Source organism: Martes martes, assembly GCF_963455335.1.
Source record: "Martes martes genome assembly, chromosome: 4".
Lineage (NCBI taxonomy): Eukaryota > Metazoa > Chordata > Mammalia > Carnivora > Mustelidae > Martes > Martes martes.
In genome coordinates this window covers 146,207,254-146,228,632 of record NC_137891.1, presented here as the reverse complement: position 1 = coordinate 146,228,632, position 21,379 = coordinate 146,207,254, and the positions used below count along the sequence as shown (strand labels likewise).

Sequence of the window (21,379 nt, the reverse complement as noted above, 5' to 3'; positions counted from 1 at the left end):
ATAACAGCAGACGGCAAAGCAATAATATCAGGGCAAACAAGGGCCCCCTGGCCCCGCGACTCAGCGGGAGGGCCATGGGGATGGGCGAGGGCAGCCCGAGAACCAGCACACTTGCTGCCCCAACCCCCAGCCATCTGAATCGGCTCCTTCCCCTGGTGGTTCTATTGACTCCATCCCAAATGGCTGAGCAGGCCACACTGGCAGGTGGCGGTGGCCCAAGCCCTGGTGTGGTGGACGTGTGAAGGTCTCAGGCCCCAGCACCTATCCCAGAGGCAAACGGAAGCCGATGATGCGGCAGAGAACAAATTGGTTGAAAATGAACAAAATTAACCGGTTCACCTTCAACCACTTCCCCTCCCCCACCGTCAGTTTGATTTCAACAAATTCACATGAAGTTCTGCAACCAGATGGGGAGCATCCAAGAGCAAACAAAATCCAATGGGCTGTTTCGAGGTGATGGAATGAACGAGAGCCCTAAAGCCTGAAGGATCACTCAACTCAATCTAAAAAATCAAAAATATTTTGGATTTTAGTAACCAAAGATCAGCTAACTGCCCTCTTTTTCTCCCTCCTCAAGCAGCCCCCTCACCCAGGTGGGATTTGGACAAAAGCAGGAGTGAGCAAAGTGGAACGTACAGAGGTAGGGGAAGGTCTGCATTGCACATTGGCCCGGAGCCATCAAGTTGAACTTCACCTTGGTATGTTTCCTCTTCCAGCCACTACATCTTCCTTTCCTCTTTCCTCCTTCCCTCCCCCCTTCTGTCTCTCATTCAGTGATTAATTTCCCTTGCTCTCTTCTCCAGCTCAGGACCTTCTCTGGGCACCTACTCATATCACAATCACTCAGCTCCTGCTTCTGACATGCATAACCTCGCCTTTCCTTTGCTCAGCATCAAAGGGAGCAGAGGAACCAGGATCCACTGTCCTCAGGACGCAGTGGGTAGAGGCTGTCAATACCACACACACACCCCACGTTCTTCTACATATTAGTTCCTAAAAAATTCATCAGTAAATGTCCAACTACTGAGGGGAAGACAACACGACAGTAAAAGTCTAACCCTCTGGAGCCCAAGCACCCAGTCTGCAGCTCAGCTCGCCACTTCCTAACCGCGCAGCCCCGGACTAGCCACGTAACTGCTCTAAACCCCAGCTGCCGAGGCTGTTGGATGGGCCTGATATGCATTGGCCTTGTATGGCCGTCGTGAGGCTGGAATGAATGAACACACTGAGCCCCATCGCGGATGTTGTCCTCATTCAATACATATTCACTGCCATTGTCACTGAATGAGTCCGTGGAGTCCTTAAGGGAGGAACAACTTCATATCTACTCACTGATTCATTACTGGGCACCTACTCTACGCCAATCACTGCTAGACGGAAGGACTTCCGTGCGAACAGCTCCTAACAGTTCCTGGCTGGTAGTGCACGTGAATGGAACAAAAGTAGACAGATGAGCAAAGAGAGCATGACCGAGATTCTTACGCCCTTAAGAGACCTGTAGTTCATGGTTAACTCACCCTTGGTTCAATCCATGTACGTCTTGCAAATAACATCTTTATTTCAACCCCCCTGAATGGCATCGCCCTCTACCCTTGGGCTGAGGTAACTGGGCCTGAGTTCCTAAGGGCTCAGAGCTCTCGCAGGGGGCAGTCCATGGTAGGAAGAAGCACTTCTTCCTTAACATTTAAGTGTTTCTGAAGCATGGCCCACGCAGGGGTTGCCTCCATTTTGAGGAGGTGGATTGTTGCACTGCCTTTGTCTTGTTTTATGTCCTCCAGAACATGGAGACCAGTCTGACCAGCAATTCCACCTCCCGTCAATGGGGACGTCTAGAAGAAAGAGGGTCAGTGAACACTGATTAGCCCTTGTTACACCTGGTGCCCTATGGAGGGGTGGGGGGTATAAGCCAAAAGGCTTTGGGAGTCGGCTCTCAAATCCTCCCTTCAGTGAGCTCTCTTTCTTGCACACCATGGTACTTGCCACGCTCCCTTCTGCCACAGGGCCTTTGCAGATGTTGTTTCCCTGGTCCGGAATACTCTTTCCTCCTCTATTCATCTGGTCAATCACATTCGGCCTTCAGATCTCAGGTAGATGTTGTTTCTGCAGGGAAACTGCCCTGACCTCTAACTCCCCACCAGTTCTTCCTATTTTAAGCTCTCGCCAGCCATTTTATAGCAGATACAACTAAAACTTTGAATGTGTTTCTGGGACAATTCAAATGATGTAGGTCTTTTTTTTTGCTGAACAGCAGTCTCGATGATGGCGGGATCTCTACCTGATTTGCTCACCACTGAACCCTCACACCTAAACTGGCACATAGGAGGCCTTGGTAAATGTCTGTTGCATGACTGGCTCTCAGCTTAGTCACTTCTTAGTGACAGGATGCTGGGAGGTTTGCTTCTTGTCAATGTATAAACTAGGAACTCTGTGATCGGTGAGCATCATGTGTTATATGAAGTAATAACAGACACAGCACTCTCCCCTTCCCGATATTTACCTTCCCCTTGAGGATTTTTTCGGTTGTTGATGACACTGACAAGTAACTGATTCTCTCCACCACAATATATCAGGCATCTGGCGGAGTCTCTGATGGGCAGTTATCCTTCCCCATGCATTGCTTAGCATTTCTGGGCCTGCCCACTCATAAAATGAGAAGTTTCCAGTAGGAGGTGTCCAGGGTCTCCTCCAACCACGAGAAATCCTGTGGTTGTGCACTACCCGCTGGGGGCATAGCACTGTGTGGGGCCTGGTTGCAATGTGGTGGCAGGGGGTGGGGTGGGTAAGAACAATCCTAGCATTTCACTGGGGAGAATAGTGCAGGCAGGAGTCAAGAGCAAAGGCTGTGGCAAGCACACTGGACCTGAACCTGTGGTCTTGCTCTTACAGTGTGATCACTGGGCAAGTTCATTAGTGATCCATAAAGCACCTCAGTTTCTTCATCTGTAAAATGGGGATATCGATAGTACCTACTTTGTGATGTTATGGCGAGGCCCAAAGGATCTAATGTATGTCAAATACAAAGTGATACAGTTCATTTTGCTCTAAGACAAACTAACCAACAATTATTTTGCCCTTACAATGTATTAGGCATCATCCCAAGGGCTTTATATAGGTTTCAGGTGAAACTCAAGACAGCTCTAGTAGGTAGTTAATTCCATCATCCCCATTTTACAGATGAGGAAACTGAGGCACCAAGCAGTCACAGTTGCTCAAGGTCACAGTTACTGAATGACAGACGTGAAACCTGAACCCACGCTGAGTCTGAGCACTCAGCAAGGTTCCCAATACATAGTAGTACATTGTTTTTACTGATGCATTGTTTCCTTTTTTAATGGTATCACCAAAAAGAAAAGGAAGGGAAGGGAAGGAGGAGTCAGGGCTGGGAGCATGAAGAGAACTCAGATAATAAACTGGCCAAAGAATTTGAGAGCTGGAAAGGACCTTAATGATAGCCTAGTCTTCTGTTTTTTAATTCAGCCCCTACCACTGAGCAGCAACTATGCTGGGCCATGGGGACACAGAGATAAATGGAACATGATCTCTGCTTACACACAGAGGGGAGTCAGACAGACACAATCCAAAACATAGTATGCTAAGAGCTATAATTGGCATATGTTTAAAGTGCTATAGGAGTGCATGGGAGGAATTAACTAATTTTACTCAGAGGTGGAGAGTTAGAACTTCTACAAAAAAGGGGCATCTGTGCTGGATTTTGAGGGCTGAATAGGAGTTCAGTTAAAAAAAAAAAAAGTAAGGTAAGCATTCCAGAATGAGTCAAAGAAATAACTTGCAAATGCCATGCATTGATAGTCCTATGACACAAAGCACTTTTAGGTGTGAAAACAATGAATTATAAAATCACTAGCCAGGATGGAAATTTCATAGTACCCAGCTCCCAACCTGACATCCCCAGTGCTCTTTATGCCCTTTTGAATTATCCCCTGGAATTCCCTAGATTTCCCTTTTTTGACCAATTCTCAAAGATTGCTTACCTTTCTCATGGGTGACCTCGCAGGCTGTGCCGTGGACTCCGATAGGACAGATGCACTCACAGCGTGATTCTGGAAAGACAATGCCGAGAGAACCTGACTCACACCTTGTGAAACAGAACTCCCGAGTTCAGTCCTCCTCATTACAGTGGTGACACTGCATTAGATTAAAATAGTTTAGTCGAATGGTTTCAGAGAAGAAGGTTCAGGGCCAAGAATACCTACTCCTTCCTTGAGGGCCTTTTGCTCACGAAGGGTGTTTATTACCATCATGAGGAATCACACAGCGTTCCGGAGGAAAATTACTCTGAGCCGACATTTGACCCAGCCTTGTAAGTTTCCAGTGCTAGAAGCTACATTACAGGTCACTGGGGTCACTGGTCATGGGTGCTCAATTTCACCCCCACGCATTTAATTGTCCAGCCTCCGCTTGACCACTCCTAGTGATGGGGAACTCACCGTCCTTAGAAATCTCATCCTGCCTTTGGCCAATTCTGACCCTTTGGAAGTTATTCCGTATGCTAACCTGTAACTTGTCACCTGGGAGTTACTCTCATCTGGGTCACACAGAATCCCTTCACAGGATCATCCTAAGTCAGGCCCAGGAGCACCCCAGTCTCTGGCTTCATAGTCTCCCTCACACCAGTGCACATCTTCAGGTGGGTTCCAATTTCTAGGTCCAAATTTCACACAAAGGCATGGAGATTTCAGCAACTCTAGATCCAGACCTTGAGCTGATGGGCTGACCCCACCTCTTGCTGACCACTCTCCACTTGGGGGTCCCCATTCTGATGGCAGAACTTCCCAACCTTAGGCTCTCACTTATCTCTGCTTTGCTCCCATCCACCCTGTCCAAGAAGCTCGACACAGACTCCTCGGTCTGTTGGGAGGGAGTCTTCTCCCGGGTCCCCTTTGTTGAGTTGGCTCCGTCCTAACTCCAGGCGGCTGGGTGGGGATCTGCTGTGCCCAGTTGCTCTGGATACCTTATTTTGGCTTCCTGCTGGACTGGACCTTTCCTCAGCCATCAACGCAGGAGCATAAGAACCCCTGCCTCAGCCAACCGCAAATTTGCTCTGCCCATTACAGTGGCCCCAGATATGACCCTTAAAGTTAGGAATCAAGTTCAAGTGGCCCATCCTTGCTGTCATTCCTTCTACCCCCTCTCTCCCCAATCTCCTCACCACGTGTAGGTCAGGACATGCAGAGCCCAGGGCCTCTTCTTTGGCCCAGAGAATTGCCCCAAGTCCATCCCCACCCCTTCATTGCAGATGGCACCTTCTCAGCCTGGTCCTTCGGTTTTATGCTGCTGGACCTTAGGTATTCAGGTGGCCGGAGGAGCACGACCTAGCTGCCTATTTTGACTTCTTGGGAGATAGACTGACTCTTGTTCTAATTCTCGGTATACTTCAGTGTAACTCTTTGCTCAGCTCTAGCCCTCCCACTAGTTTGTAAGCTCGTGAAGTCATGGATCCCGTGGGCTAGTGAATTCAGCTGTAGATTGGCTTCTCGGCCCCGACTCCACAGGGCAATCACCTGGCGGGCTTTTTCAAAGGCCAATCCCAGTGATTCACTTTAAGTGTTCTGGGTTGAGCCCAGGATTCTCCCCTGCAGCCCGGGCTGAGACTGCCTTAGAGGGACATTGTGCTCTCCACCCAGGAACTGCACCTGAGCCCAGGGGGCCCCTGGGTCCCATCCCACCTCATTGTGCTCCCAGGAGGTGGGGACTTCGGCAGGTGTGAGTCCTAGCCGGGCTGCAGATTAGAACTACCTGGAGAAGCCTTACCCATCCTGACGAGGGGCCTTCTCGAGACTCATATGATCCACGTGGGGGCCTGAACGTCAGTAGCTCTGCAGGTCTCAGGGAGTTCTAATGCCTGATCAGGGTGGAGAAACTCAGTTTAAGAGGCTCCAAATGCCTGGGGGGCTATTTTTTCCCTCTGAGAAAATGAAGAGGGCTTTGTGGCAGTCGTTGGGGCCTCTGAAGAGGACTAGGGATTGACCTAAAACTCTTCTTGAGATACCCTGGAGGGTATGCAGATTTGATGATGTGTTCTGGCCCCGGCACAGACCCCTCCAGATGATGTCGTCCACAGGGACGCCAGCTGCGGGGAAATAGTACCTTTCAGGACAGGGACTCCATTCCCTTGGCAGGGAGCACAGTGGCAAGGGCTGACTTCCTTCTGGAACTCCTCCAGAGCCTGCTTCATGTTCTGCTTTATTGTGCTGGAGAAGGCAAAGTCTGTGGCCGTCACCAGTTCATACAGAGGCTCTGTCTGGGGAGCAGAAAGGCAGGCATTTCAACAGAAAACGTTCATCAGATAGAAGGCAGAAGCAAGGTTCCACAGGAATGAGCAAGGAGTTGGTGCCTGGAGACAAGTGGATTCATCTGGCACTGGATGGATGCCCCAGTGTGTAGATGGATGTCCCAATCCACCACATATTCACCAATAAACTCCTTCAAGTTCAGGTCAACTCTTACTGAATACCTCCCAAGTGCCAAGCATTAAGCGTAAGTAATGAGTAAGATGAAATCCACAGGAATCCCCAGAGAGAGAGAGAGAGAGAGAGAGAGAGAGAGACATAGTAGCAGGTGCTTACAGCACAGCAGTTACAGGGCTGAGTACAAACTTGGAATGCGGGGGGAGAAGCAGGCAGTTAATCTGTCTTCGGTGGGGAAGAGGAGGTGATTTTCAAGACACTCTTTGAAACTATTATAGCTTTGTCCCAACATCGCCTCCCCCACCAAAACTGGCAAAAGCATTCACGCTGTGCAAGAGCCACTATCATGAAGCCTTTCCCTGAGCTCCAAAGTTCGCAGAACACCTTCCCATCATGAAGTGCTCAGCATACAACCCAGTGTTCAACGGATACAAATTCTATTTCTTTGCTCCTTTGCAGTCATTCATTTTTTTAATGAGTTGAAATCTCCCTTTCTCCTTCTTGAATTAGAAGATAAGCTGCTGGAGATCAGGGCTCTATGCTCTCAGCTCTGTATCTCTGGGGTCCAGCCCCAAGGGTTGTGAGAACAGCTAATAAAAGTGGGTGGGCGAGACACCTGGGTGGCTCAGTTGGTTAAGTGTCTGCCTTTAGCTCAGGTCATGAACTCAGGGTCCTGGGATCGAGTCCCACATTGGGCTCCCGCCTGCTCATGTGTGTTCTCTCTCTCTCAAATCTATAAATAAAATCTTAAAAAAAAAAAAAAAGTGGATGGGCCAATGAATGGGGGATGGGAGGCCTCACCAGAGCAACAGCAACTGACCAGGAGGAGAGGGGGTGGACAGCAGGGACCTAGACGCAGAGAGAGCACTGCTGGTCTCCCGTGGGCATGGCAGTGTTTTCACAAGCGGAAGCCACAGACCAGTGTGGTGGTGCCGATGGGCTAGGAAAAGTCTGAGGCAAAGTGCAAAGAAGTAGTTAAAAATATTACGGAGCCTCTTGCCCCTAGTTTCAGCTCCAGGGCCAGGTTCCTCTCCAGATTTCGTTTGTGATCCTCCCCTAATCCTGCGCTGGAGAGTTTAGGGTCTGTCTAAATGCAGGCAATCATGCCTAATAGAAGCCTCCAGTGGGAAGAAAATTGCTTCCATTTCTTAATGCATCTGATGCTGACCTTCGCTCCAGTGGGCAAAGCAAGGCCCCTTGGTGGTCCCATTGTCTCACCGTTTTGTGGTCAATGAATTGATCCAGAGGCGGTTTGCGAAACAGTCCAGCCTGCTGGCCACATGTGGGGGGGGGGATGGGAGGGAAGTGGGGAGTTTGCTGTTCACCAGCGTGAGCTCCTGCGACAATCTGCATTCACCGCCTGAGCACCGTGAAAGGCTGCCCTTAACCCCCCAGGCATTCTCCTACGAGCACTGAGATTGGCTCCAGGAGAGAGAGCAAGTCAGAGGCAGAACCGGAATAAACCTCCGACGTGTACTGCGCGCCAGCAGCTGGGGCTGGGGGTTGACGTGATCTGACTCTGTCCTCACGAGGTAGCAACGGTTAGCGCTGCTTTCAGATGAGGCTACGTGACTTGGACAACGTCATTGCCAGGAATCTGAACCAAAGCTTTTGTTTTTCTTACTAGTTCATGATAATTATTGACAAAAATGGCTTGATTATTCCTATTTCCTGTTTCTGTGCTGGTGTCCAAAGTTTGCAGACTGCGGTTTGCCTTAGGACGCAGTAGCGACTCCTGGATCCCACACCTCCCTTTTTGTTCTACTGTAGTAGGGTGTAATCGTCCCTTCTTTCATTTGCTGGCCCTACCCCCGCCCATCTTTCTTTCTCTCTCTTTTCTCCTCTTCTTCCTCTCTCTCTCCTTTCTCCCCCAAATATACAGTCTTACCTCCTCACATTGACCATAGGGTTCTAAGTACACTTGCCCTTGTGAAAATTTTATTTATCATATTGTAGCAAAGGGATGGTGCTCACTATCTATTAAATTTCACAGTTCCCTGTAATAAACCCTGGTAATCACCATTATTCTTTTTCTTTATTTTATTTATTGATTGATAGAGAGAGAGCAAGAGAAGGAGAGCCGGGGGGCAAGGGGCGGAGGGAGAGGGAGAGAGAGAGAAAATCCTTAAGCAGACTCCACGCCCATCATGGAGCCCGATATAGGGCTGGATCTCATGGCTCTGAGATCATGACCTGAGCCAAAATCAAGAGTCAGACGCTTAACTGACTGAGCCACCCAGGTGCCCCAGGTGATCACCATTCTTAATGATAACACTTAATTATTGTATTGGCAGCAGTTATTAGGTGCTTAACTAAATACATACATGATCTAACTTAATCTTTACAACAATCCCATGAGGAAGGTGGTTTTCTGTAGCCCCATTTTACAGAGGAAAAGGCTGAGGCACAGGAAAGTTAAACAGATAGACCAGAGTCACACAGTCAGTGAGTGGCAGAAAAGGATTCGAACTGTTAGCATTGTGGTTTGTGTCCTGTCAATGTATATTTTTGGATAAATGGGCAGGTATTTAAAACAGTTTGGTGGCATAAGAGAAGTGCTGTTGTGTTTTCCACTTACCCCACTTAATACCCTGTTACGAGCATTTTCCCATGCCACTCAATATTCTTTGATAAAATGATTTTTTTTTTTAGGGCCGCTTAGAACCCTGTTGTACAGATGAACTACAAGGTATTCATCTCTTCTCTTGTTACTAGGTTTTTGTTTCCTTTTTCTTCTTTTCTTTTGCTACTACAAATAACATAAAAGATGGTATCTTTTTATATATACATCTTTGCCAACTTTTAAAATGATGCCTTTAGTTGATCATTGCATTTGAGGTTATTGGATCAAAAGCTATAAACATTTCTAATGTTTTGGATATAGATAGTTACACTCTTTGCCTAAACTCTTGTATCAACTTCTATTCTCATCTCATTTTATAAATGTGTCCATCTCATCACTCTCAGTGACATCGAGTATTATAGATTTTTAATCATTGTCAATTTGATGGGTAAAACATGTTGTTAGTTTGATTTTCATTTTTTTATTCCTAGAAAAGTGAAACATTTTGCCTATATATTCACCATCATAGTTCTGGAAGTTGTCTATTTCCTTTGAGATGTCTTTCCTACAAATTGTATCACTCCTTGTACATTAAGGATTTCACTTGTGGCAAAATTGTTTTTTTGGCGTGTTAGCTGTCATTTACTTATACTCATGGTTTCCTTATTTGAAATTCACAATTTATTTGGGGGGTGAGATCCAGCAGCCTAAGTGTGACATTTTCTTACCAGGCAAGTTGACCACAACATCTGTATTTTAAACCTTCTCTCGGTCAGAATCATTTGTCTTTAGAGAATCTTTGAGTACGTTGCTTTAGATAATCACACCATTAGGAAGGTGTGATTATCACTGGTTACCAGCTGATCTGTTGGTTTTCTTTCAGGGTACCTAGCAGGGTTACGATCCCCTGACCTCCTGAAGGGCAGGTTTGCAACATGACTTGTTTTGAGCAGTGGCGAGTGAGCAGAGGGAGGGTCTTTTCCAGAGTGAAGCTTTTAGGACTGAGTAAGATGACATTTCCCCTTCCTTACCACTGCTGCGGTGATCTTGGGAGCACATGATCACATAAATCCTCCATCACCTGGGTCCCTGAGGTGCACTGCCAATAACCCCCTCCTTAATATGCTTTGGACATGTTGTGTGATTGAGAAATAAACTTTTGATGTACTAAGGCACTAAGATTTGGGACTTCTCATTTTTACTGCAGCATAACCAAGTCCTTCCTGACCTCTACATGTGCATCACTCATAACTATATCATTTCCTTCTACCCTGGGCAATGCCCGAGTTCTATACGATGGTTTCTCCACCAGCCTGGACCTTAGACCACAACTCAGCCGCCCTGACTACTGATAGAAATGTACATGGATGGTAGAGTAGGTGACTAGGGTTGCCAGTCAAATAAAAAATGCCCAGCTAAATTTGAATTTTAGATAAACAACAAATATTTGTATAGTACAAGGATGTCCCATGAAATATTTGGGGGATGCTTTTAGTAAAATGTTACCCATTATTTGTCCGAAACTCAAATTTAACTGGAGTCCTGCCACTTCACTTACCAAATCTGTCAACTCTTCACTTTCTTATCATGCCGCTTTCTCAGGAAGAAGTCCTTGGGTTTTTGATGTCTCCTTCTGTACTCTCTTTCCATCATATTTCTCTTACGTCATTGCTTTCATCTCTTGGTCTTTTGCTTCTACGTAAGAACATTTTTACAGTGTGTTCCACATCACTGACTCCATTTTCTGCCATGTCCATTCTGTTCTTTACAGTTTCTAATGTAGCCTTTCATCTGCCACTGTCCCTGGGGCTTCCTACAGTCAGCCATTACCTTTCTCATCTGATGAGGGCTCAATAGCTCAGCTTCCATTTTTGACTTCCTTAGTTCATTTTCTTAAATCTTCTTATAAACACAAAGCAAAGGCCATTGACTTCTATTTTCCCACTTTCTGATGGAGGCTCTTCTTCTACGTCTTGAACGTAATTTCAACCTTTGGTGTTCGGGACTCTCTTTATGTGTCACTGCTATTTTTTCTTAGCTCTTTGAGCAAAGAGCCATTTCTCTGAGGATGGATTTTTACCAGTAAACAGTGGGAATGAGCTCCTCTGTGTACTTCTTCCCCGTCCACCCGGCTCCTACAGGAATCGTGTTTCGGGTCTTGATCTTTCAAGCATGGTTTATGGCTGTAAGCCCCGGCCAACACTCTTGTGTCTAGGAATTGCTGACCCAGTGGCCTCTGCTGTCCTGGAAAGTAATCGCTGCTCCACCTGGTGAGCTGACTCCACAGAGAATTATGGGGGGATAATATGAAGGCGTCTGCAGTTTTCTCCTGCCAGAAAGAGTGTGTGCAAGAGTGGGATGCCCAGATCGTACGTTTCTAATTCAGGTCCGGGACTTACAAAGGAAGGTTTTAAGAGCCTCCAGTCATCTCTCCTCTCCAGCTCCTGAACACATCTCTGAGTCTTTCTCCCCGGCTGCCCACACAGCCCTTCCCAGCACTGCACTGATAGTGGCTGTGATACTTTCCACTGTATCACACGCAGGCTGGGAAGCCACTAGCCTTCCGTAGAGCGCGGCCCCTCTGAGGGTAACGCACCAGTCTGACTGAGGTGTTTAGCATGCTGTCCCGCCCTACCTCTCTTCCTCCCTCCCTCTCTCTCTCCCTTCCGCCCCCAACCCCATAATCACATCACATGCTTGGCACCTGACGTTCCCAATGCCCAGTCTGGCACACCCAACCTATTTAGGTGGATAACCAAAGAAAACTCCATTAATTCTCAGTTTTAGGGAAAAGATGCAAGTCAAATATAAGTGACATGTAAAGCCCAGGGATCTACTTTTCCCTTGAACTCTGTTCACTCCCACGCCCATCTGTGATACCAAGCAATGTCACCACAACCTCAGCCAATCCCAGATTTCTCTCGAGCTGCCTACAACCTATGGCTGACTTTCTCCTCCTCGGTGCTTGTTAGCGGCTATACCCTAAGTGTCACTACTGAGCACATGGCCGAGGAGAGGATCTGAACGGCAGACTTCTTGTTCTGCAGAAACTGTACATTCGACATACAAGTAAAAACACTGTGGGAAGCTGCCAGGGTTGGGAACTACAGAGCTTCCTGTCAGGAGCTCCAGTCTCTCATCACCCCTCCTTGGTGGCAAGACTAAACCTCCGGGAGCAACGTGGGGCTGGGATGTGGTGGATGCCAGACAACCAGTGACTGTACAGACAACAGCAAGAAGAGCTTGGCCGAGGACGGAACGTGGACCCTGTGCAGAAGTCCCCATAGGCAAGGACCCACAACTGCTGATGTGTATGACAGTCTTGTTCGAGCAAATGTCTTCTTAGCTTAAGGCTGCAAAACTGCTCCTATGTGGGTAACAGGTAGTTGGGATCATTCGTTGTTATTCACCAAACCCACAGCAAAGCCTGGAGGGGAGGGAAGAAGTCAAAGTCTCGGGTCCAGACCTCACAGAGGCTTTCCAGCAGCCACAGACAGACTCAACCTCTGTGACCTTGAATTTCATCCACCACAAAATGGAAATCAGCGTATGCAATCCACAGAGACATGAGGATTCAATGAGATAATGCTCCTAAAGCCCCTGGCAGAGCGTCATGGATGTAGAAGGTGCTCGAAACCTCAGCGATCACCGTGAGGTACCACCCCGTCCCATAAGACGCCTGTGCCTGGATGTGTCCTACAGCTCGGCACGTGCCACAGGCTTCGTCCTCAGAGCTTCCTGTGTTCTCCTCCAGTGTCTTAATTCCTGTCACATCGCAGGAACTTAACAACTATTTGTTGGTTGAATGAATGAAAGCTAAAATAAATAATGGAAAGGGCGGTTCTCTGCTGAAATGGAAACCCTATCAATTTCAGAGGCCTGGAATTAGAAGCCGATGGTGAGTTTCCTTTAGCAACTTGGGTGGCCTGAGTGGGAGGGACTCAAGGGTCTCTAGCTGGTACTGAACAGTATATTGTTACTGGTCCAATCCAGATGGATTATCCACTCTAATGCGTGTGCCTCGAGATTAGGGAATGGGTCTTATTGAGCTCTGTATCCCAAGCCCCGGGCATTTTTTCTTAAAGACTTTATTTATTTATTTGTCAGAGAGAGAGAGAGAGAGAGAGTGTGAGAGAGAGAACAAGCAGGGGGAGCAGCTGGGAGAGGGAGAAGCAGGATCCCCACTGAGCAGGGAGCCCAATGTGGGGCTCGATCCAGGACCCTGAGATTATGAACTGAGCTGAAGACAGATGCTTAACCGACTGAGCCACCCAGGCGTCCCCAGCTGTACCTTAATTTTGATGACCTCTGGGTTGTACTGCACCGCGTCTCCCCACTCCTGCATCAGCTCTGCTGTCGGGAGCTCCTTGTAGGCCAGAGTGGTGATGTGCTCACTGGCCCCTCCTCGCACAAGGACCACCAAGTCTTCCACCATGGTGTTTCTCTTGTTTCTGTCTGGAATGGACACAGAGACCTGGCATGTCAAGGGACCCACTTCAGCACCTTGGAATTTACTGCCACCCAATCAATTACCTAATTACCACAGTATTTATTTAACGCATCCCACAGGTGCCGGTGGACCAGGTGGCTTCCTACCAGTAGAGGAAGTCATGGCGCAAGGGGCAAAAAGCAGCTCTCTCAATCTTTTGGACCTAAGTTGGGGGCAGGACAAGGAAGGGACATCTATAAATGTCACTGAGTCTATGGAAGATAGAGAGCTGATGGACCGATAAATATATACACACGTGTATAAATATGTATACATATATATGGATAGATGGGTCATAGATAGGTACATAGGTCGACAGGGAGATGAGTTAGTGATCATTCATGTGTCAGCCTGTAGTCTAATTGTTGTACATGTATTAACTCACTTACTTGCAAATAAGAAATTTGGGGCATTAAGGGTGAAAAGGTTTATCCAGGTAATGCTGCAGAGCTCTAGCTATATATAGTGCTTCTGTGTATGGGATAACAGAGGCGGGAATATTTGTAAAGGCTGGGCTTCATATGTGATAGATACCCACTAAAGAGTGTCTACTAGGAAATGGTTATTATTTTGACTTCTCGTGGAGTTTCCCAGAAAGCCCTCAAGCATATCATTCAATCTTCCTATTCTCATCTGTCCATGGACCCAATGCCAAAAGAGGTGGTGTCAAGGGACCATTCAGCCCTGAGCCTGCCACACCTGAGGACCACGGACAGGGAGTCTTGCACACTGCTGACAGGGGTGCACAGTGGTACAAGCATTGCAGAAAACAGTTTTGCTGGAACTAGTCCAGAAAAAATACGCAGTCTACAACCCAACAATCCCAGTCGTGGTGCACGCCCTGGGAACCCTTGCATGTGTGTACCAGACGGCTGTGGAAGAAAGTTCAAAGCCCCAGTGACTGTACTTCTTCGAAACAGGAAGCGACCCAAATCCAACAGTGGCATGGACAAAGTGTTGTATTCATACAGTAAAATACTATGCAGCAACGGAGACTAACTATCATTATACACAAAAACATGATGATGAATGGGAAAAAAAAGACAACCAACACCCAGAACTGAAAAGATCACATCCCATCCATATAAAGTTCAAAAACAGGCAACAGGGGTGTCTGGGTGGCTCAGTTGGTGAAGCGTCTGCCTTGGGCTCAGGTCATGATCCCAGGATCCTGGGATCAAGTCTTGCACCAGGTTCCCTGCTCCACAGGGAGCCTGCTTCTCCCTCTCCCTCTGCTGCTTCTCTTGCTTGTGCGCGCTCTCTCTCTCTCTCTCTCTCTCTCTGTGCCAAATAAATAAATAAAATCTTTAAAACAAAATAAAACCAAAACAAGCAACACTAAGCTGTATTGGTCAGGGATACATATCGCAGTAAAACTATTAAGACAGGAAGGGTGTGTTTAACACAGAAGTGAGGATGGTGTTTTCACCAAAAGGGACGGAGCATCTGTAGTTGGCAAGGGTTCCAGGGTCCTGGGAAATGTTCCATCAAGGGACCCATGCAGGGCGGTGGGTGGGGAAGGGGGTTACTTTACAAGCCTTCTTAATTCTTTAATTTTTTTTTCAAGATTTTAGTTTCAAGTCATCTCTCTACCCAACGTGGGGCTCGAACTTACAAGCCCGAGAACAAGAGGGGCAAGGCCCACTTACCGAGCCAGCTGGGCGCCCCGTAAGTCTTTTTTCAAGAGCATCTGTGTTCTACGCATGCGTCTCTGGCCGGACATCTCTTCCAACCCAGCCACCGCCCCCCCCCCCCGAATGAGCCAATAAACAGTATCAACCAGACATCAGTCACCAGTGCAAGCGATTATCCTAGACCAGCAGTTACACTTTTGTTGTTCTGTTTTGTTTCAGCTGGGGAACTCTTTCTCCACGTTCCATCCCAGATAGAAGCTCAGTAAGTAGAGCCGGCGGAGGCTTGCTCCTCGGGGTGCGGCAGAGGTCACGGACTAAGTCCTTGCCGTTCCGCCTGTCTACCCTACTCCACCTGCTGTGCTGATTCCCGGTTCCCTTGAATGACCTCCAGGTCTCCTGCTCCTGGACACGCGGCGTTACATCCTGGATCCTACGCCAACCCCCAATCTGTTCTCCCCTGCTGTGTGGGCTCTGCTACATGACTTACGTCTTCAGATGCTCTTTTAGTCTCTGTCCCACCCTTGTCTCAGGTAAGGGCTAGTCTCCTCACCTGCTCCCTCACCTCCTCTACCTGGCCCGCCACCCCTGCCTCCAACCTCCAGATAAGCCAACTCTCAGCCCCCCCCCCCCCGAGTCAATTTCCATTGTCATTTTCCTCCTGCCTTAAAAACAAAGTTCCTGCTTTATTCCTCAAGTGGCAATCCCAAAGCTCCCTCCCTTAGGAAGCCTGTCCTGATGCTTCAGACCGGGTTTGGTGCTTACTGCCGCCTCGCCATTGTTTCTTTAAGTGTTCACCCACTTTGTGTGAGCGCCCTGGGGATAGGAATACAATTTTATTCATTTTTGTATGTCCAGCATATCATAGGAGCTGAATAAGTTTTTACTGAATGAATCATTATTTTAATTGAAATGTCTTAGAATATCTGGTGTTTGGCTTAGAGAGTGACTCAGTTTGCGGGATGCGAGGAAGGGAAAGACGATGATCACGGAAGTCACATACGCCTACCACTTACCTCCTATTTCTTTCAGAATACCCTGGCATATGTCCACTGACACACCGAGCTTGACATAGACCGCCTTCACAGCAGCGCCGACTCTAAAACCCATCTGGGCACAGGCTTGGACATCCTTAAGAGAGTAATCTGAAGGAAGCACGAAAAAGGCCTGTGACCTAGAGGTAATTCACCCTGTCCCTTCTGCTGTCAATTCCAAAGGCCTTGTCCTTCCTGGATGTCATGGGGCCCCCACAGACTCAGGTTCAGATAAAAGGGCGGCTAGCTTGGTGACCTCAATGCAGGGAGAGGCTAACATCAGCACGGAGACCTCATGAGAGATGGACAGCAACTTCCCCTCAGGGTCCTCGGAGGCTCTGAGGCTCTTTGCCACTCTCCAAAGAGCAGAAGCGCTTAGTCGCTTTCTAAAATTGTGGCTCCTGATAGCAACCCTCTAGGGACTGATTCTATGAATTGAGGTTGCCACCATCTGTCCCCCTTCTGCTCACCCTCTCTTCTTTACGCTTGGCTGTAGAAGAGAGAGCTTGCTCATTAACAAATTGAGGTGATACATTTAAAGTGTCAGTCTAGGACCTGGCAAAGAGAAGGGGCCAATTTCTCCTATTTCTTCATTTTTGACTCATTTCCCACTTGCTCCTCCCTAATTCTCTGCAAGGCATCCTCCCCTCCTGGGCTTGCTGAGAATTTGGGTGTGACTTGTCGGCACTTGGAGACCAGGCAAGGAGAGGAGGGCAAGTCTATGCCTGGGCTGTTCTAGTGGTGTTAGGGTACATCAGTATTCCCCCAGACACCTTCCTTGAAATACAAATCTCTTGATAATATCTCTTGTAATTTTTGTACTCGTAAGTATTACAAGAAAAAGTGCTTCTGTGGTCAAGTAAGTGTGACCAATGTTGTATCAGGATCATATTTGCGGAAATATGAAAAGTGCATTGGAAACCAGTGGGATGGAGGACGCTCTCTTTGACCCTTGTGGGACTGGGGCCACGCTGGCTTAAATTTACATACATCATATACCACGTGTCCTCCTGCAAGTACAATGGACTTTTAACCAAACCCTGGCTCTGCCTGCCCTTGTGAACTGTGTGACCCAGGGCAGCTCAGCTGTCAAGTACCATGTTGGAGGAAAGAACATGGGATTGGGAAGCATGAGTCACACCTTAGGCCTGCCATTGTTCGAAAGTCCTGTAATTATACATGTAGGGAGAAGAGACTTCAGGAGGGCAATGGGAGGTGAATATTAGTTTGGAGCCTAGTGTAATAATCTATGAACTTGCTACTTAAAATGTGGCTTATGGATGCGCAGCACTGACATCATGTCACACTTGTTCGAAATGCAGAATCCTGGGTTTCACCTCAAACTTACTGATGGGACTTGCTAATCGACTAGAAGGAAGGAAATACAGTCAAGGTTGACTCCTAGGTCTTTGGCTTGAGCCACTGGTTGGATGGTAAAACCATTCTGAGATGTGGGTGACTATGGAAGACACAAATTTGGGAAAGAAAAGCAAAAGTTGACTTTTGGGACACGGTAAGGTGGGGCTGGATGTTGGACATCTCAATGGTGACGTCAAGGAGTCATTTGGATGTAAGCTCTTGGGTGCAGGGAAGAGGGCCAGGGTGGAAATAGACATCGGGGGGGGGGGTGGTGTTTCCACATGTTGGAGACATCTAAAGTCATGAGCTTGGGTGATGCTGTCTAGAGACAGTAGTTACAGAAAAGAGGACCACCCAGACAGAGGGTTGGGTAGAAGAGGACCCACAGGAACAGGTTATGAAAAAAGGGAGATCTGCTAGTGAAACTATAGGCAGAGAGGGAGAAGTGAACTAGAAGCAGAGTCTGCACCTCTTCTCCCACCAACTAAGAGAAGCCTCTCCCTACCACCTTGCAGAGCTCACATGGGCCCCAGCAGGAAAACCTCAGTCCCCGGGGCTGTGTACCTGCTTTCTCCATGGCTTCCTTTTTCATGATGAGTGTGTATTCGTAAATGCCCCCCAGCACAGCCTCTGTGATGTAGTGGGTCCCGAAATCACGGAAGAGATCTCTGTACTCCCCGTAACTATACTCCAGGGGCAGCAGCTTGACTCTCTGAAGGAACTCGTAATGGAGCATGAGGTTTCTGGCTTTCAGCCTGTAATGGGCTACTTCAAGGTCAGAGCGCGCGTGCAGAAATGAGCTTTTCTAAATGAAAGACCGACATGGGAAAACCAGACCTTTAAAATTAGGAATCTGGAACGAGAAGATGAACTTTGCAAATGCCATCCGACGTTCTTGGCCTGGGGTCATCACTCTTACGATTCCTTGAGGATACTTGGGGGAAGGTGGGCCTGTTTGACAAGGGTTCATTTCTCATAAATATTTCGATGTCCTTTCAGCATGGGAGAGCTTGCTCTTAACTCACCCCCTCAGAGCGGCAAAGCGGCAACGAGAAGGGTCGGCGGCCAGAGGCAGACATGGAGGGGAGCAGCAAGGGCACCCAGGACCACTCTGGGGGGAAGTGGGGTCTACCTGCCTGCCAAGGCAGCCTCTTTGTTTATGCTTTTCAGATTCTGAAGAAAGGCCTCTCAAGAGCAAGTCAAAGAGGCGTTTTAGGAAGGCGAGACACTGTAGTGTACGACGAGACAACAAACTACAGCCTGCACCCCAAATCACGTGACTGGGGTTATGAATGGAGTCTTACTGGAATGCAGCCATGCCCTTTCATTCATGCCCTCTCCACAGTTGCTGTCACCCCCCAATGGCAGAGCGGTAAGTAGTTGTGACAGAGACCCTAGGGTCCTACAAAGCCTAAAATATTTACTATCTGGCCCTTTACAGGAAATATTTGGGGCCCCCCGCTGTGGGGGCCAGACTGAAAGAGGGTGACGCTTGGTGAAGTGCAGGCAGCCAGAAGATATGAGGGATCCGAGGTGAGAGGTTCCTACGCTGATGTGTAGATGGAGGACGATGTGAGAGAGTGGGTAACGTTCACGAGGCACCTTCTGCCCCAGTCTTAAAACTTACAGCCAGTTTGACCTATCAGTTCTAGAAGGCCATGCCAGCTCCCGTGGTGCCAACCACCCGGGCTCCTCATTGCTCCCTACCTGACACTCACCTCGTTCTAGTCCTATCCCAGAGACTCACGACTCTCCCTTCTTCCTTACCCTTCCAAGTGAAGCAGTGCTCTGTGATTTTTCTCAATGCTGTAGGTTTCCTCGGGTGTTGATAAAAGCCTTCCCACGATCTCCCTTCTTTCTCTAGCCTGCCTTCCCTGCTCCAATCAGAGCTGACGTCTTAAAACTCTGGGAGTATTCCACACATGCCTTGTCTCATCGCCCTTCATAGATACTATGTTTTTTATAAACTGAAGGTTTGTGGCAACCTGTATCAAGCAAAGCTATCGGCACCATTCTCCAACAGCGTTTACTCACTTTGTATCTCTGTGTCCCATGCTGGTAGTTCTTGCAATACTTCAACATCTTCTTTATTATTATTTTTTGGTATGGTCATCAGTAACGATGACTTGCTGAAAGCTCAGATGACGGTTAGTGTTTTTAGCAGTATTTTTAATTAAGGTATGTCCATCGTTATTTTAGACATAATGCTATTGCACACTTAAGAGACGGCAGTATTGTGTGAACATAACTCGTGTGTGCACTGGGAAACCAAAAGATTCGCTTAACTCAATTTACTGTGACATGCAGTGGTTTGGAACCAAGCCTGCAGTATCTTCAAGGTACGCCTGGGTTAGGATGTACCTCTGGACTTAAAACAAAACCCCGCATTGGCTCTCTATTATTGTCTCCAGAATAAAATCCGCTCCCTTACTGTGAACATAGGAACTCCCACTCTGTCCCCTGGTAGTGAGTGCGCCTCCCCATACCTTCCTATTTCCCACCACCACACCCTACATCAGCATCAGTCCAACTTCTCACTGCTCCTCTCTGCCATTCTCTTCACAACACAATTTTGCACATGCTATTCCTTCTGCCTTAAATGCTCTTCCCTCCCTTTTCTGCCGGATGCCCATCTACTTATATTTTTAAGCAACTGCTTAGCAGCTGCTGCCCGTGTGACACCATCCCTGAATTTCCCAGACATGCACTCCATTCTCCAGGACAGCACTGCATTTTGTTTCTGTTTCCTTCAGAGCACGTACCCTCCTGTATTACAACTGATACATATATTAATCATTAGTTACTTGCATACACGTTTGCCTCTTCTCCTAGACTGTGAGCTTGAAGGCAAGAATGAGGGTGGATCTGTCTCCAGGCCGCAAGTCTACTCTAACACCCAGAACACTGTAAGCACACTGTAACTGGCTGTTTGAATCAGGGAGGTGGGCGCGGGAGGGGCGGTGGGGAGCAGGAGAAAAGGAGTAAACGGATGGCACCCTTCTTTTACTCCCCAATGAAGTACGTTCCTTCTCATCAGTCCCACCCTTCATCACTCTATTTCCGTCTTAAGCGGAAATAGTGCCATCCTAAGTCCAAAGATAAAAGAAACAGCCTGTGCCCCCAAGTGGATCAGAGCCTAGAAGATAAGGAAAAACATGCAAAGACTGTAACAATCTCGTTAATGTTTACTCCTCATTTTCTATTAGTCGGTATTTCAGCAGCAGAGACCTTTCTGAGCTCCCCTCACCACTTTTTCCTCATATGAAGCTTCACAGGTGACTTGATCTCTTCCATGGCCCAGTCAGATCCATTTTCTAACATATCATGCTCATGTTGAAAACACTCGGGGACTAGAGAATAAAATGCACCTTCTTTGTTGAGGAATTCGAGGTTCCCCAAGGCTGCCTGTCACCTGCTTCTCCGACATCATATCCCATTACTTCCTGGTCCAATTACTCCTCTTCCACCAACTCACAGGCTCTGACCCTCATCTTACAGGCAAGAAGGAGCAGGTGACAGGATTAGATTAGTATCGTAGAAACGTCTTTCTGGCAGCACATACATCTGAAGGGGAAGTCAGGAGAAGGACACCCCTCAAGGGGACCAAGCAAGAGGTGCCAGGGTCCAGGCTAGTTAAGATATAATCAGAGTTAGATTGAGAAATATTGGAGAGTCGGAGCGCCTGGGTGGCTCAGTTGTTAAGTGTCTGCCTTCGTTAAGTGTCTGCCTTCGGCTCAGGTCATGATCCCGGGGTCCTGGGATCGAGCCCCGTATCGGGCTTCCTGCACAGTGGGAAGCCTGCTTCTCCCTCTCCCACTCCCTTGGAGGCTTGTGTTCCCTCTCTCGCTGTGTCTATCTCTGTCCAATAAATAAGT

The 21,379-nt window shown here is 47.9% G+C and overlaps 1 protein-coding gene across 1 annotated transcript in view; it reads right to left on the bottom strand.

Annotated features, from left to right (window-relative positions):
- Positions 1 to 1,534: 1,534 nt before the first annotated feature.
- Positions 1,535 to 21,379, bottom strand: part of C8B (complement C8 beta chain) — a 41,518-nt gene continuing 21,673 nt past the window's right edge. Inside the window, exons 8-13 of the mRNA XM_080800122.1 lie at positions 18,069 to 18,309; positions 16,128 to 16,256; positions 13,283 to 13,446; positions 6,109 to 6,262; positions 3,993 to 4,061; positions 1,535 to 1,829 (exon numbers count right to left, since the gene is read on the bottom strand). Of these exons, the coding sequence (XP_080656248.1) occupies positions 1,678 to 1,829; positions 3,993 to 4,061; positions 6,109 to 6,262; positions 13,283 to 13,446; positions 16,128 to 16,256; positions 18,069 to 18,309 (909 nt within the window). The 3' untranslated portion in view covers positions 1,535 to 1,677. The remainder of the gene's footprint in view (positions 1,830 to 3,992; positions 4,062 to 6,108; positions 6,263 to 13,282; positions 13,447 to 16,127; positions 16,257 to 18,068; positions 18,310 to 21,379) is intronic.